The 14,757-nt window shown below is 50.4% G+C and overlaps 1 protein-coding gene across 3 annotated transcripts in view; it reads right to left on the bottom strand.

Annotated features, from left to right (window-relative positions):
- The window catches only part of LOC142502069 (interferon-induced protein with tetratricopeptide repeats 5-like), a 38,456-nt gene extending 26,166 nt beyond the window's left edge, over positions 1 to 12,290 (bottom strand). The window contains exons 1-2 of one of the 3 annotated variants that reach the window (XM_075612875.1): positions 12,211 to 12,290; positions 5,292 to 5,438 (exon numbers count right to left, since the gene is read on the bottom strand). In XM_075612875.1, the coding sequence (XP_075468990.1) occupies positions 5,292 to 5,438; positions 12,211 to 12,215 (152 nt within the window). In that variant the 5' untranslated portion in view covers positions 12,216 to 12,290. The remainder of the gene's footprint in view (positions 1 to 5,291; positions 5,439 to 12,210) is intronic. The other 2 variants (XM_075612876.1, XM_075612877.1) reach the window with 2 other exon arrangements.
- Positions 12,291 to 14,757: the final 2,467 nt, after the last annotated feature.

The raw sequence follows: 14,757 nt of genomic DNA, 5'->3' as shown, positions 1-14,757 counted from the left end.
TCTTTTCCCCCCACACTCCTCTTTTCCCCCCCACTCCTCTTTTCCCCCCCCACTCCTCTTTTCCCCCCCCACTCCTCTTTTCCCCCCCACTCCTCTTTTCCCCCCCACTCCTCTTTTCCCCCCCACTCCTCTTTCCCCCCCCCCACTCCTCTTCCCCCCCCCCACTCCTCTTCCCCCCCCCCACTCCTCTTTCCCCCCCCACTCCTCTTTCCCCCCCCCACTCCTCTTTCCCCCCCCCCACTCCTCTTTCCCCCCCCCACTCCTCTTTCCCCCCCCACTCCTCTTTCCCCCCCACTCCTCTTTCCCCCCCCCCACTCCTCTTTCCCCCCCCCACTCCTCTTTCCCCCCCCCCACTCCTCTTTCCCCCCCCCCTCCTCTTTCCCCCCCCCTCCTCTTTCCCCCCCCCTCCTCCTTACCCCCCCCCTCCTCCTTCCCCACCCCACTCCTCTTCCCCCCCACTCCTCTTCCCCCCCCACTCCTCTTCCCCCCCACTCCTCTTCCCCCCCACTCCTCTTTCCCCCCCCACTCCTCTTTCCCCCCCCACTCCTCTTTCCCGCCCCCACTCCTCTTTCCCCCCCCACTCCTCTTTCCCCCCCACTCCTCTTCCCCCCCCACTCCTCTTTGCCCCCCACTCCTTTCCTCCCTCCCACTCCTCTTTCCCCCCCACTCCTCTTCCCCCCCCACTCCACTTCCCCCCCACTCCACTTCCCCCCCCACTCCACTTCCCCCCCCCACTCCCCTCTCTTTCCACCCCCCCTCTCCCCTCCCATCTCTTTTCACGCCCCCTCCCCTCCGATCTCTTTTCACCCCCCCTCCACTCACATCTCTTTTCACCCCCCCTCCCCTCCCATCTCTTTTCACCCCCCCCTCCCATCTCTTTTCACCCCCCCCTCCCCTCCCTTTTCACCCCCCCTTCCCCCATCTCCTTTCACCCCCCCTCCCCTCTCTTTTCACCCCCCCCTCCCTTCCCATCTCTTTTCACCCCTCTCCCGTCCCATCTCTTTTCACCCCCCCTCCCCTCCCATCTCTTTTCACCCCCCCCCCCTTCCCCTCCCATCTCTTTTTTTTTTCAACTCAAATTTTATTGACAGATTACATGTTTGACAGACATTTCAAAGTTTTTTATCAACCGCATAATCATAACATTATCAATCGCCCATGCATCTTTGTTCTCCGCAGGTGAAGACAGGACAAACTGGGAAGACACACAGACAGACTTTACACAGGCACCTGACGGAAAGAGGGGGGGTAGGGGTGTCAGGAGAGTGGGGGGGGGTAAGGGGGAGGGGTCCTTCTACCGTGGTTTCACCGACAGCTCTGCATCTTCCGGCTTATCGTTCCTTGGGGTGGGCAGATTTCACCCCGGCGACGGCCCCGACACCTCCCTGTCTGGTTTGATCCGAGGAATTCTGATTTATCCTTTACGTCCATGTTTATATAACAGCCCAGCGGAGAATGCATCTATCCTAATCATTGCCATATCGTGGACCTTTCTACCCCTGGTATATCTGTCTGAGCCAACCACGGCGTCCAGACTTTGAGATAGTTTGTGCCAGTATCGTTGACCATACTCGTCAATTGCTCCATCTGGCAGACTGTCCAAATTCTATTCCGAATTGCAGTAATTGATGGAATCACATTTTGTTTCCAACGTGCTGCGATCTCTCCTCTTACCGCCATCGCAAAGTGCGATATTAATTTGTTTATTTTTCTGGATAGTCCCGGGTGCGGTCTGTTTAGAAGAAACTGCCACGGGTCTAGCGGGATATTTATGCCTAGGATTCTGCTCAGCCAATCTTGGATTGAATCCCAGACGTTAGTTATCTTGGGGCAAGACCACAGCATGTGAAACAAGTCTGCTTGTTGTCCACATTGTCTCGGGCACAATGGGGAGTAACTGGGCAGGAATTTAGCCAATTTTGTGGGGGTGTGGTACCATCTCATCATAACTTTATATGCGTTCTCCCTGAGGGTCGTACACATGGAGCTTTTGGAGACTGCCGTGGTGATTTTCGTCCAGTCCTCTAAGTCTAATACTTCTCCTAGGTCCGTCTCCCATTTGGTCATGTAGCCTAGTTTTTCAGTTACTGTCGAGCTAGAACCAGTTACTTCCTTGTACAGCTGCGATGTGAGTCCAACTGTGCTTGTCCCTATTCGGCAGAGCTTTTCAAAGTTCGTTAATGGTTTCTAGGTTGTTGAGCTTGGTAAAATGCTCTGACCTGAAGGTACCTAAAGAATTCAGCATTGGGGATATTGTTGTTAGATTTAAGGATGTCAAATGTTTGAATGCCTCTTCTGCCCTCCAGGTCCGCTAATCTATTAATATGATTAGCTTTCCAAATTGTAAAGTCTGCACTGTTCAGTCCAGGAGCAAACAATGGGTTCCCCCATAATGGGGTCATGCCTGATGCTTTATGGGTCAAATTGCATTTAAGCCTGGTGCTCTCCCACACCGAGAGTGAGTTAGCCATTGAGGAAAGTGGTATTTTAGCGCTGAATCGCACCTTTTTGGGTAGCCAGATTAAATGTCCTAGTTCAACCGGGGAGCAAATCTCTTTTTCTAATGCAACCCACCTTTTGGAGTCTGGGTTGGTGTGCCATTGCACGATTTGGCATAATTGGGCCGCTTTATAATTAGCCAACAAGCAGGGCACCGCAAGCCCCCCTGCCCCTGTTTGGTTGCGCATTATCCGCCTGCCCACTCTCGCCTTTTTCCACCCCCAGATAAATCTATCTATTTCGGATTGGAGCGAGAGGACGTCCATCAATCCCACTGGCACCGGGAGGGTGTGGAATAAGTAAAGAAGGCGAGGGAGCAGGTTCATTTTAATACAGTGAATTTTCCCTATCCAAGAGATTTTGTGTTTGGCCCATCCCCTTATGTCCCCTCGTAGGGTTTGCATCAGTTTGGGGTAATTTGCCTGGTACAGCAGTTTGGTTGTCTTGGTTACATTAATCCCTAGATATTTAATTTGTGTCTGCTGCCAGTTAAAGTTAAAGTTGAGGGTGATCAGCTTCTCCATGTGTTTTGGTAAATTTATATTCATAGCGTCTGATTTAGATTGGTTTATTTTAAATCCGGAGATCCTATTAAATCTACCCAGTAAATCGAATAAGTTTGGTAGAGAGGTGAGGGGGCTAGATATTGTCAGGAACACGTCATCCGCATACAGTGCCACTTTATGCGACTGGTTTCCAATGCCAATACCCAAGATATCTTTGCTGTCTCGTATTTGCGCGGCTATGGGCTCCATACATAGCGCAAACAGGAGAGGGGAGAGTGGGCAGCCCTGCCTCGTTCCGCTCTTGATTAAGAAGGGGTCCGATGCGAACCCCTGGTGGGTCACCCTGGCTGACGGAGCCGAGTATAGGGAGAATATAGCGGCAATCAGTTTCGTTCCCATCCCAAACGCTCCAAGCGTGGCCTCTAGATATGGCCAGTCTATCCTATCAAACGCTTTTTCTGCATCCAGACTGAGCGCCATAACTGGTATTGATCTTGTATTGGCTATTTCTAACAGATCAATGATTCGTCGGGTGTTATCCGCAGCTTGTCGACCCGCTATGAACCCGACTTGATCTGGGTGCACCAGTCTGGGTAGGATGAGACTCAATCTATTGGCCAAAATTTTAGCGTATATTTTAATGTCCGAATTAATCAGGGATATTGGCCTGTAGCTTCTACATTCCTGTGGGTCTTTACCCTGTTTGTGTATCACAGAAATTGACGCTTGGAGCATCTGCCGGGGGAAAGGGGTCCCTCCCAACACTTGGTTGAACATACGGAGGAGATAGGGGATCAATTGTTTCTTATATTTTTTGTAGTATAGGTTCGAGAATCCGTCAGGACCCGGGGCTTTAGAGGGTTTTAGATTTACGATGACCTCTGATATTTCTTCAGCTGTGAAATCCCTGCCCATCACCTCTCTGTCCTCCTCGCTCATTCTTGGTAGATTTGAGTTCTGCAGAAAATCACGCAGGGCTCTCTCCATTCCAGAGGAGCGGCTCACCTTCTCCCCATCATAGAGTGTCTCATAATAGCTTTTGAATTCCCCTACTATGTTTTTAGGGTCGGCGGAAAGGGTGCCCGATTGCGTGCGTATAGCCTGTATATTATAGCTTTTTGCTTTTGGGTTAATCATCCTGGCTAGTAGGGTATCCGGCTTGTTGGCTTTTTCAAAGAATTTCCTCTTTGACCAAGTCAGTGATTTCTCGGCCTGGGAGGTAAGAAGCAACTTCAGCTTGAGCTGCATATCTTTAATCTGTTGTAGGATGGCTGGGTCAGGAGACCTCTTATGCCGATCCCAAAGGACTTTCAGTTCGGTCCGCCCTTCAATAATTTTTGTATTCCTTTCTCTCTTTTTGGCTGCCACACTAATGAGAGTCCCTCTTAGTGTTGCTTTATGTGCCTCCCAGAGGGTGATGTGGGAACTCACACTTCCCACGTTTTCTCTAAAAAATTGTATGATTTCTTCCCCAATTTTTTCCTGTACTTCCGGGATTTTGAGTAAGGACTCATTAAGTTTCCAGTTTGCTCCTGGTCTGTCCAGCCCAATTTGTGCGCACCTTAGCTCTATGGGTGCATGATCTGACCACAAAATATCATGGATCCCAACATGGGAGATCTGTGAAACCAGTCTACTAGTGACAAAGAAGTAATCGATTCTGCTGTAAGAATTGTGTGGATGTGAATAGAAGATGTAGTTTCTGTCCAGAGGGTGGAGTTCCCGCCAGACATCCACCAGCCCTAAGTCTCTCAGCCCATTTTCAAGTGCCGTTGGCCGAGCTGCTGGTTTAAGCCTGGGGGGCCCGGACCTATCCAAGGCTGCGTTTAGTACTGTGTTAAAGTCTCCCCCTATTATCAGGGCACCTACGGCGTGTTTTTTGATAGTAGTGAATGTTACAGTGTAGAATGGCGAGTCGTGGCCATTTGGAGCGTATATTACTACTATCGTAATGGGCTGTTGGCTTATAGTCCCCACTAGTACAGTAGGAGGAACCTTCCGTCCCTATCCTTCTTGATTGTGTCTACCACTAGCCCTAGCCTATTATGTATGAGTATCGCAACTCCCCTTTTCTTTTCTCTAGCAGAGGATAGAAACACCTGTCTAAATTGTTTGTCAAAGTATTTCGGGAAACTGGTGGTGCTAAAATGTGTCTCTTGAATTAGAACTATGTCAGCTCCCTTTTTCTTATAGTCCGTGAGGGCCACCCTTCTTTTGTTGAGGCAGTTTAAGCCTTTAGCATTGTGGGATATGATAGTCAACGTCATGGTTCGTGTCCAGTCTCACCTAGCGTCCATCGCCCATCCATGAAAAATGCCGGAACAGCACCAGGGGGCCTCCACCTCAATGCGATGTCCTGCAGTACGTCGAACTGTGGCGTCATACCACCTAGGTAGAAGGTAATGTGGGGGGAGGGAGACACATAAGGAACATCTGAAACATAAGGAAAAGTTAACAGGGTGGGGAAGAAATCACTGGCCCCTGGCCAGTGCCCTTCCCTTGCCTTACGGGCATGGGAATCCAATGGAGCACTCTCCAGACCTCCTCCCTCTGACCTAGTGCCTCCACCCCCCCAGCCTTCCAAGGACTTTCTCCAGACCCGGGGTATAAGCCCCGGTCTGAGTGTGTAGACACATGACAACGACCAGACCGCACCTTGTACCGGCGGCTGCGTCTGGAATCTTTCTCTGTAAGCAGCAACTTCTCTGTTGGTTCTGACCCTCCCAATCTGCTAATTGTATCGTGGCCTCACTGCGTACGTGCTCTCATCCTATCTGGCTCTTAAAGAGCGTATGAACACCTATATTGGTTAAACCATTATTTGATTCTGGACTTGTAACCCAGTTCAGTACCTATTCTCCTCTGAGTATGTATCTGAACTATGCCCTTAAACAACATTTGATATACTTATTAACTGTAATTAACTATATTAACTTTAATAGCTGACCCAGGTTTTTTTAATTAATTAATTTATTTATTTTGGGGGGGAGGGGGGGCTGGGTATAGGTGGGATATGTGCAACGTAATTCTTTTTAGTGGTATATCGTGTTTCGTATTTTTATTTAGTCAGTTTGAATTTAGTAATACTAGATATACTATTATAGGATTTATCCTGACTATAGTTTATTTTTATTTATTTTTTTAAAACATCACTTATTACTCTCCATTAACAGTAAACAGTAATAAGGTAATAATAAAAATTAAACTATTATTCATCATTTGTTTTTTTAGTATACTATACCTATTGTGCTACACCTTCTCTTCCTGTCACTTTATTTATTAATGTACTGTGGTGTGTTGTGTTAAACCTTGAGTAACTCATCAGAGAGTGAGCTGGAAACATTTTAAGCCCCCCCCCTCCCCTCTTCTGCTTCTTCCTTGCCACGGGACTCAATAAGCTCGACAGGTCTGCTGCTCAGTCTCCAAACCCTCCGTCTGTGGCTCCTGTGCAGTCGGGAACCTCTCGTGATGCTTTGCAGCTCCTCCCCTGGTGACGACGTCCGTCGCCATCTTGGTAATGGCAGGCCGTCCTCTCGCGAGATTTGCCTCCTCAGTCTCCTTCCTCCGGTCCCTCCCCTCTCTCATTGTGGATCGGGAGCTGCTCCAAGATGGCTGCCATTCGTGGAGAGGTGCTGCCGAAGCTGCGGGGAGCCATGGAACTGACCTGAACGGGTCTTGAACTGCTTCTTTAACTATGGAACAGTAACTGGAACGGGAACAGGTAGGATGTTTGTCTTTATTTGCAGCTCAGGTCCCGATTTCATTTCGGGCTGTGGGGTTGACGTCGCTTGTCGGCTTTCCTCACCTCCTTCCATGAAGTGTCCGGTGCAGCTCCCCCTGTGGCTATTTCTGCGGGTATTTTGTCCTGGAGCCCTAGTTTGGTGAGGAAGCTGCTGCCATCTTCTAGTCTCCGCAGCGTGGTGGCAGCGCCATTTTGTAGCACCATTAACCCAAACGGGTACAGCCAACGGTAGCGGGTCCCAGCCTCTCTCAGCACTTTAGTTATGGGGGCAATTTGTTGTCTTTTCAGCAGGGTAGTGGGTGAGATGTCTTGATAGACCTGCAGTTTATACCCCTCAAAGTCTCCCTGAGATCTGGTCATTTGGCAGAATGCCTCCTTCACTCTAAAAAAGTGAAAACGGGCTATTATGTCTCTTGGGGGGGCATTTTGCTGTGGTCTCGACCTCAATGCCCTGTGGCAGCGGTCCAGGTGCAGGTCTGCTTCCGATCGGTCGGGCATTATGTTTTGGAGCCATCTGCACATAAAGTCCTCCGGATCCGATGCAGTCTCTGGGACCCCCCGGATCCTCACATTGTTCCTCCGATCCCTATTGTCCGCATCCTTCTGCCGATCCAATATATCCCTGACTGTTTCCCTCACTTGTGCCACTTGTCTGTCTGTTTTGTGGAGTGCTTTGACTGTGGCGTCCATTTTCTTTTCAAGAGAGTCTGTGCGCTCTCCTATACCGCAGATATCAGCTCTCAGGGCTGCCACTTCAGACTGAAAGCACTTTTTGATGTCTAAGCAGAACTCTCTCATGTCTCTGCGTCTCATAATTTGGTTGTCTCTGCTGGTGTCTTGGCCGACATCTTCCTCCTCTTCCGATTCGGAATCACTTGGCGCCATTCCCTCCTGGCTGGGGGCCCGCGCTGGATCTCCTTTAGTAAAGTAATCGGTCAGGACCGTTGATGTACTCTTTGAGCGGGTCGTTCTCGGCATCCTGGGACTTTGAGGCAGTTTGAAGATATGAATTGGGGCTTGATTGTGCTGTTTTGCTGCTTTTTTATTTAAAATTGCCGCCGGTTGAGAACGGAGCTAATGGCTCACACGTTCATGCACGCCAGCCGTCGTGCATGAGCTCCCTCCCCTCCCTTTAAACCCCCCTCCCCTCCCTTTTCACCCCCCCCCTCCCCTCCCATCTCTTTTCACCCCCCCCTTCCCCTCCCATCTCTTTTCACCCCCCCCTCCCCTCCCATCTCTTTTCACCCCCCCCTCCCCTCCCATCTCTTTTCACCCCCTCCCCTCCCATCTCTTTTCACCCCCTCCCCTCCCATCTCTTTCCCCCCCCCTCCTCTTTCACCCCCCCACTCCTCTTTCCCCCCCCCCCACTCCTCTTTCCCCCCCCCACTCCTCTTTCCCCCCCCCACTCCTCTTTCCCCCCCCCACTCCTCTTTCCCCCCCCACTCCTCTTCTCCCCCCCACTCCTCTTTCCCCCCCCACTCCTCTTCCCCCCCCACTCCTCTTTCCCCCCCCCACTCCTCTTCCCCCCCCCACTCCTCTTTACCCCCCCCCACTCCTCTTTCCCCCCCACTCCTCTTTCCCCCCCACTCTTCTTCCCCCCCCCACTCCTCTTCCCCCCCCCCACTCCTCTTCCCCCCCCCACTCCTCTTCCCCCCCATTCCTCTTCCCCCCCCACTCCTCTTTCCCCCCCCTCCCCCACTCCTCTTCCCCCCCCCACTCCTCTTTCCCCCCCCCACTCCTCTTTCCCCCCCCCCCCACTCCTCTTTCCCCCCCCCACTCCTCTTTCCCCCCCCCACTCCTCTTTCCCCCCCCCCCACTCCTCTTCCCCCCCCACTCCTCTTCCCCCCCCACTCCTCTTTCCCCCCCCCCACTCCTCTTTCCCCCCCCCCACTCCTCTTTCCCCCCCCCACTCCTCTTTCCCCCCCCCACTCCTCTTCCCCCCCCACTCCTCTTTCCCCCCCCCACTCCTCTTCCCCCCCCACTCCTCTTCCCCCCCCCACTCCTCTTTCCCCCCCCCCACTCCTCTTCCCCCCCCCCACTCCTCTTTCCCCCCTCCCACTCCTCTTTCCCCCCCCCACTCCTCTTTCCCCCCCCCCACTCCTCTACCCCCCCCACTCCTCTTTCCCCCCCCCACTCCTCTTTCCCCCCCCCACTCCTCTTTCCCCCCCTCCACTTTCCCCTCCCCCACTCCACTTTCCCCTCCCCCACTCCACTTTCCCCCCCCCCCACTCCACTTTCCCCCCCCCCACTCCTCTTCCCCCCCCACTCCTCTTCCCCCCCACTCCTCTTCTCCCCCCCCCACTCCTCTTCTCCCCCCCCCACTCCTCTTCTCCCCCCCCCACTCCTCTTTCCCCCCCCACTCCTCTTTCCCCCCCCACTCCTCTTTCCCCCCCCCACTCCTCTTCCCCCCCCCACTCCTCTTTCCCCCCCCCACTCCTCTTACCCCCCCCCCCCACTCCTCTTTCCCCCCCCTCCACTTCCCCTCCCCCACTCCACTTTCCCCTCCCCCACTCCTCTTTCCCCCCCCCACTCCTCTTTCCCCCCCCCACTCCTCTTCCCCCCCCACTCCTCTTTCCCCCCCCCCACTCCTCTTCCCCCCCCCACTCCTCTTCCCCCCCCCACTCCTCTTTCCCCCCCCCACTCCTCTTCCCCCCCCCCACTCCTCTTTCCCCCCTCCCACTCCTCTTTCCCCCCCCCCACTCCTCTTTCCCCCCCCCACTCCTCTTCCCCCCCCACTCCTCTTTCCCCCCCCCACTCCTCTTTCCCCCCCCCACTCCTCTTTCCCCCCCCCACTCCTCTTTCCCCCCCCTCCACTTTCCCCTCCCCCACTCCACTTTCCCCTCCCCCACTCCACTTTCCCCCCCCCCCACTCCTCTTTCCCCCCCCCACTCCTCTTCCCCCCCACTCCTCTTCTCCCCCCCCCACTCCTCTTCTCCCCCCCACTCCTCTTTCCCCCCCCACTCCTCTTTCCCCCCCCACTCCTCTTTCCCCCCCCACTCCTCTTTCCCCCCCCCCCACTCCTCTTCCCCCCCCCCCCCCCCACTCCTCTTTCCCCCCCCCCACTCCTCTTTCCCCCCCCCACTCCTCTTTCCCCCCCCACTCCTCTTTCCCCCCCCCACTCCTCTTTCCCCCCCCCCCACTCCTCTTTCCCCCCCCCACTCCTCTTTCCCCCCCCACTCCTCTTTCCCCCCCACTCCTCTTTCCCCCCCCACTCCTCTTTCCCCCCCCACTCCTCTTTCCCCCCCCCACTCCTCTTTCCCCCCCACTCCTCTTTCCCCCCCCACTCCTCTTTCCCCCCCCACTCCTCTTTCCCCCCCCACTCCTCTTTCCCCCCCCACTCCTCTTTCCCCCCCCCACTCCTCTTTCCCCCCCCACTCCTCTTTCCCCCCCCACTCCTATTTCCCCCCCCACTCCTCTTTCCCCCCCACTCCTCTTCCCCCCCCCACTCCTCTTTCCCCCCCCACTCCTCTTTCCCCCCCCCCACTCCTCTTTCCCCCCACACTCCTCTTCCCCCCCCCCACTCCTCTTTCCCCCCCCACTCCTCTTTCCCCCCCCACTCCTCTTTCCCCCCCACTCCTCTTTTCACACCCCTACTCCTCTTTCACACCAACACACCCTCCTCTTTTTAACCCTCCCGTACCCCACTCTTAACACCCACCCTCTACACCCCCCAACCCTTTTCCCCCCAAACACAATTAATAAATGTAGCACACTTCCACAGATCGCAAAAAATACGTTCATTTGTCATCAATACTACATTTTACATATATCAGGTAATCAGTTAACCATTAAATCCACAATCCACTCAACCGTCCCCTACACCACCACCTCACATGCCCCCCTACACCACTCACGTCTACTTTCACCACACTCCCCACACCCCTCCACTCCCCTCCCCTCCCCCCTGCACTCACCCCCCCCCTCAGTCTCCTCCCCCCCCCCTCCAGTCACCCCCCCTCCTCTTTTTCCACACACCCCCCCTCATCTTTTTCCCCCCACTCCCCCTCCTCTTTTTCACACCACCCCCCCTCCTCTCCTCCACTCACCACTCCTACTTCCACAGATCGCCAAAAATACGTCCATTTGCCATCAACACAACATTTAACATATATCAGGTAAGTAAGTTAGCCATTAAAACCCCAATCCACTCCACCCTCCCCTACACCACTACCTCACATGCCCCCCTACACCACTCAGGTCTACTTTCACCGCACTCACCTCCCCCCTGCACTCACCTCCCCCCTTCACTTTTTCACCACACCCCCCTCTTTTTAAACACACCCCCCTCATCTTTTTCCCCCAATACCCCCTCCTCTCCTCCACTCACCACTCCTACACTCCTCTTTTTAGCAAAAACCTCCCTCCTTTTTTTACCCATACCTTACCACACTCTTCACAACCCACCCTTACCACCCTCTCCACCCCACAAAACTATTTCACACAACCATAAGTAATACATTTAACACACTTTCACAGGTCGCATCAATTTATTTTATCAATTTACATCACGGGCAACATATTCATACCCCCCATTCAACTAATTCCTACAAACATGCCCTTAAATTTCAAACGCCTACAATTTCCACTGAGACTCGCATTTGGTATCACCATCAACAAATCACAAGGACAATCAATCAATCAATCACACAAGGACAATCAATCAAGTGCACTGGTATAACCTTACAATAAACATGTTTATCCCATGGACAGTTATATGTGGCATGTTCTACAGTATACTCGGAACACCACATTACTTGTATATCTTTGCTCAAAGTGGATCAAAAACATATTCTACTTTAATAATATTGAATTCTTATACTTTTTATTTTAAACAACATCAATTTATTTTATCTATTTACATTCCGGGCAACGCCGGGTCTCTCAGCTAGTATGAAATAAAGTTATTATTATTATTATTATTATAATTTTTATTATTATTATTATATTGATGAGATTTGTGCTTTTTGCTTCATGAAAAAAAAGAAACTGTTACTTATGTATTAAATGTAATTATATTTGAACCTTTTGGAAACAAGCTAGTTTTCTGTGGAGCATTTGTTTAAATCCTGTTGTTAATATTCATGACAGCGGTGTGCTGCTTTAATTCATTGGGACAAAAAGATAACAACAATGACATTTGATTCATAGGATATTTTCCTAAAATGATAAACAAATGAACTATTTATTAAATGAAATTTTAGGGCAAAAGTCTTGTTTTACTCTATTTAAAATATAGGTTGGACAGTACTTTCCTTCTATCCTATTATGTAGAAATCCCAATAGTTAAGGCAATTACATCTTCTTACCAAGGATGTCAATTTGACAAATAAAGATTCTTAAAAACAATTTAATGTTTCTTTTTAACATATACAAATAAAATACAAATCTGTACATTTATACCATGTATGACCATACTCAAAATCACATAAGGCTAGTATATTACTGCCGGATAAATATATTTACCTCATGCTGATAAAGTATCTGGGTAGATTTCTCTCTCCTGTGGCTGTTGAGCTGAAAGATGCTGTATGTTGGCTCTGGTCAGTGACTGGCCTTTTATACTGTACAAGACACACTATGGGTGTAGTCATGAAGTGAATCGAAACTAGAAACTGAAACTTAGTCTGACCGGCTCTCCAGATAATGATGTCATTTCTGAGAGACTGAAACTGGCACAAACACTAAGGGGGTGATGCACTAAGCAGTGATAAGTCGTTTTAAGGTGCAAAGTGGCTTTTAAGGCCGATACAGCCTGCTGCGCGATTCACTAAGCAGTGATAACAGCGCTTTATCGGCCTTAAAAGGCTTTTTTCCAGCCCTGTGAGAAAAACATGTCCGATCAGGCAAAAAACGGCAAAACATGACGTTTTTTGACAGTCAGCAGGATTCTCTTAGCGGCGATAACTCAATCGTGCTTAAAAAGCCCACCAGGAAAACGCGCCAGCTAGAGGCTGGCGTAAAAGATCTGGAGATGGACAAAACATCTTTGTTTATCTTTTTTCAGGCACGCCATTCATACAACAGGCCGGCGGGTGTCCCCACGGGTGTCCATGGCCCTCGGGTGATCCCCGCGGGTGTCCGGGGATCCCCGCTGGCCTGCGGTACCAATCGTGTGCCCCCAAAAAAACAAACAATACTTTAAAATAAATACACCCCACTCCCCCCAGCCCCCTAACACATACAGTACAGTAATGGGCAAAATTACTATTATCCAGATGTGGATAATAGTGCATTTGCCCACTTAAAATACAACATTAAGCAGCATAAATAAAACAAATCTTGCACTCACCCCTGCCAGGCTACCACAATGACGACCGTCCTCATCCTCATTACTGTCCTTGTCCCCCATTGCTTAAACAATACAGAAGAATAAAAAAAAGACAATCTAATGTCCCCTAACCCCTTAATCACCTTAGCGATTAGTAACCGCTATAGTAATTAAAGGGTTAACCCATGCTCCCCCACTACCCACCCGATAGGCCTAACCACCCATCCTTGGGGATAATACCCCTTTCACCCACCCCCGCTACCCACAATAAAAAAAATACACACAACAGACCCACTACCCACCTCTTAGGCCCCCAATAAACCATTACAATATCTAATAAACACCAATACAAAACCCACCCCCTGTGCCTCCTCATACTGTAAAACCATGATTTATTTTTTTACACACACAATTAATACCCCAGGCCGGCGGGGGTTCCCGGGTGGTCCAGACCGGGTGTCCGCAGACCTCACTGTGCCTGCTGGGGGGTACCCATGGGTGTCTGGGGGCCACTGGGTTGTCCCCGCTAAGCTCTGTGGCATCCAGGTGGTCCCCGCAGTTCCAAACAGGGTCCACGGGAGGTCCCCATCGGTCCCTGGGTCATCCCCACGGGTGTCTGGGGGCCATCGGGTGGTTCCCATGGGGGTCTGGGGCCCCAGCTCTTCCTCGCAGGTGTCCCCAGTGGGTCCTCAGGTTGTCCCTGTGGGTGTCCGGGGGTTCTCGGGTGGGATGCCCATTCATTGCCACTGTATTTATGTAAGAGAAAAGTAGGAAAAAGCAGGCACCAGTAACTCAGGAAACAAAAAATGAAGGATATCCAAAGGAGCGTGTGCCCATTAAAAATGAATTTAATGGAAACTACAAAAAAACAGCTGCATTACGGGGTACACAGCCCCCCACCAACGAGTATCGAGCGCAAGCTCTTATTCAAGGTGACTATACAGGGTACTCTCCAAGCTGTTTCTATACCCAAAGAGCGCGCCGCTGTCCACTCGCCGTTCACTTCCTGAAACTCTCAGTAGTGACGTAGGCGCGATGACGTCAGCGCGCAACGTGGGGAATACAAAAAACTCAAACTTTATTGACAACAAAACAAAAAAACAATTATAATACTAGAAATACAGATATGAGTACCTGGTATATCTTTCAACAGTGGAAAACACTGGAAAAGAAAAGGAAATGCATAATTAAAAGGAAACATCATAAAGAAACCATGAATATTTCTATTAAAAGAAAGAACATACCTAACAAACGGATGGACTAGATAGTTAATATATTACTGCATATCCATACACAATGGTATAAATCAAAACTGTTGTAGATATGCACATAGACATATAAAATGTCATCATCCATTTGAAAAAATGAAAAATTGTATAATGAGCTGTAATAGGTTTGGGAGTGACCTAACTAGGGCCAACAATTATATTTGGAAAACGAAACAATTAATCATAAACAGTTATCACGTCTAATTAATTTGTTTTTAATTTGTTATATATAATTTTATTAATTTGTTGGACTGTTGTAAGGGAGAAAAATATATGCTAGAACTATAATTATACTAATATTCTGAGTTATCAATAGAACAATATAGATGTAGCATACTTATGGTAGATGATAGATGAAAATGCGGGCAATGTGCAAAAACAGGGAAACTTCATATAGAATTTAAGGAATTAACCAAACAATTCAATTGTTAGACAATAGAATAAATTAAATGTGTAAATAAATAAATGAATGAA

The sequence above is a fragment of the Ascaphus truei genome, chromosome 8, assembly GCF_040206685.1.
Source record: "Ascaphus truei isolate aAscTru1 chromosome 8, aAscTru1.hap1, whole genome shotgun sequence".
NCBI lineage: Eukaryota > Metazoa > Chordata > Amphibia > Anura > Ascaphidae > Ascaphus > Ascaphus truei.
The sequence above is the reverse complement of the archived record's forward strand: the minus strand, read 5'-3'. Positions and strand labels throughout refer to the sequence as shown.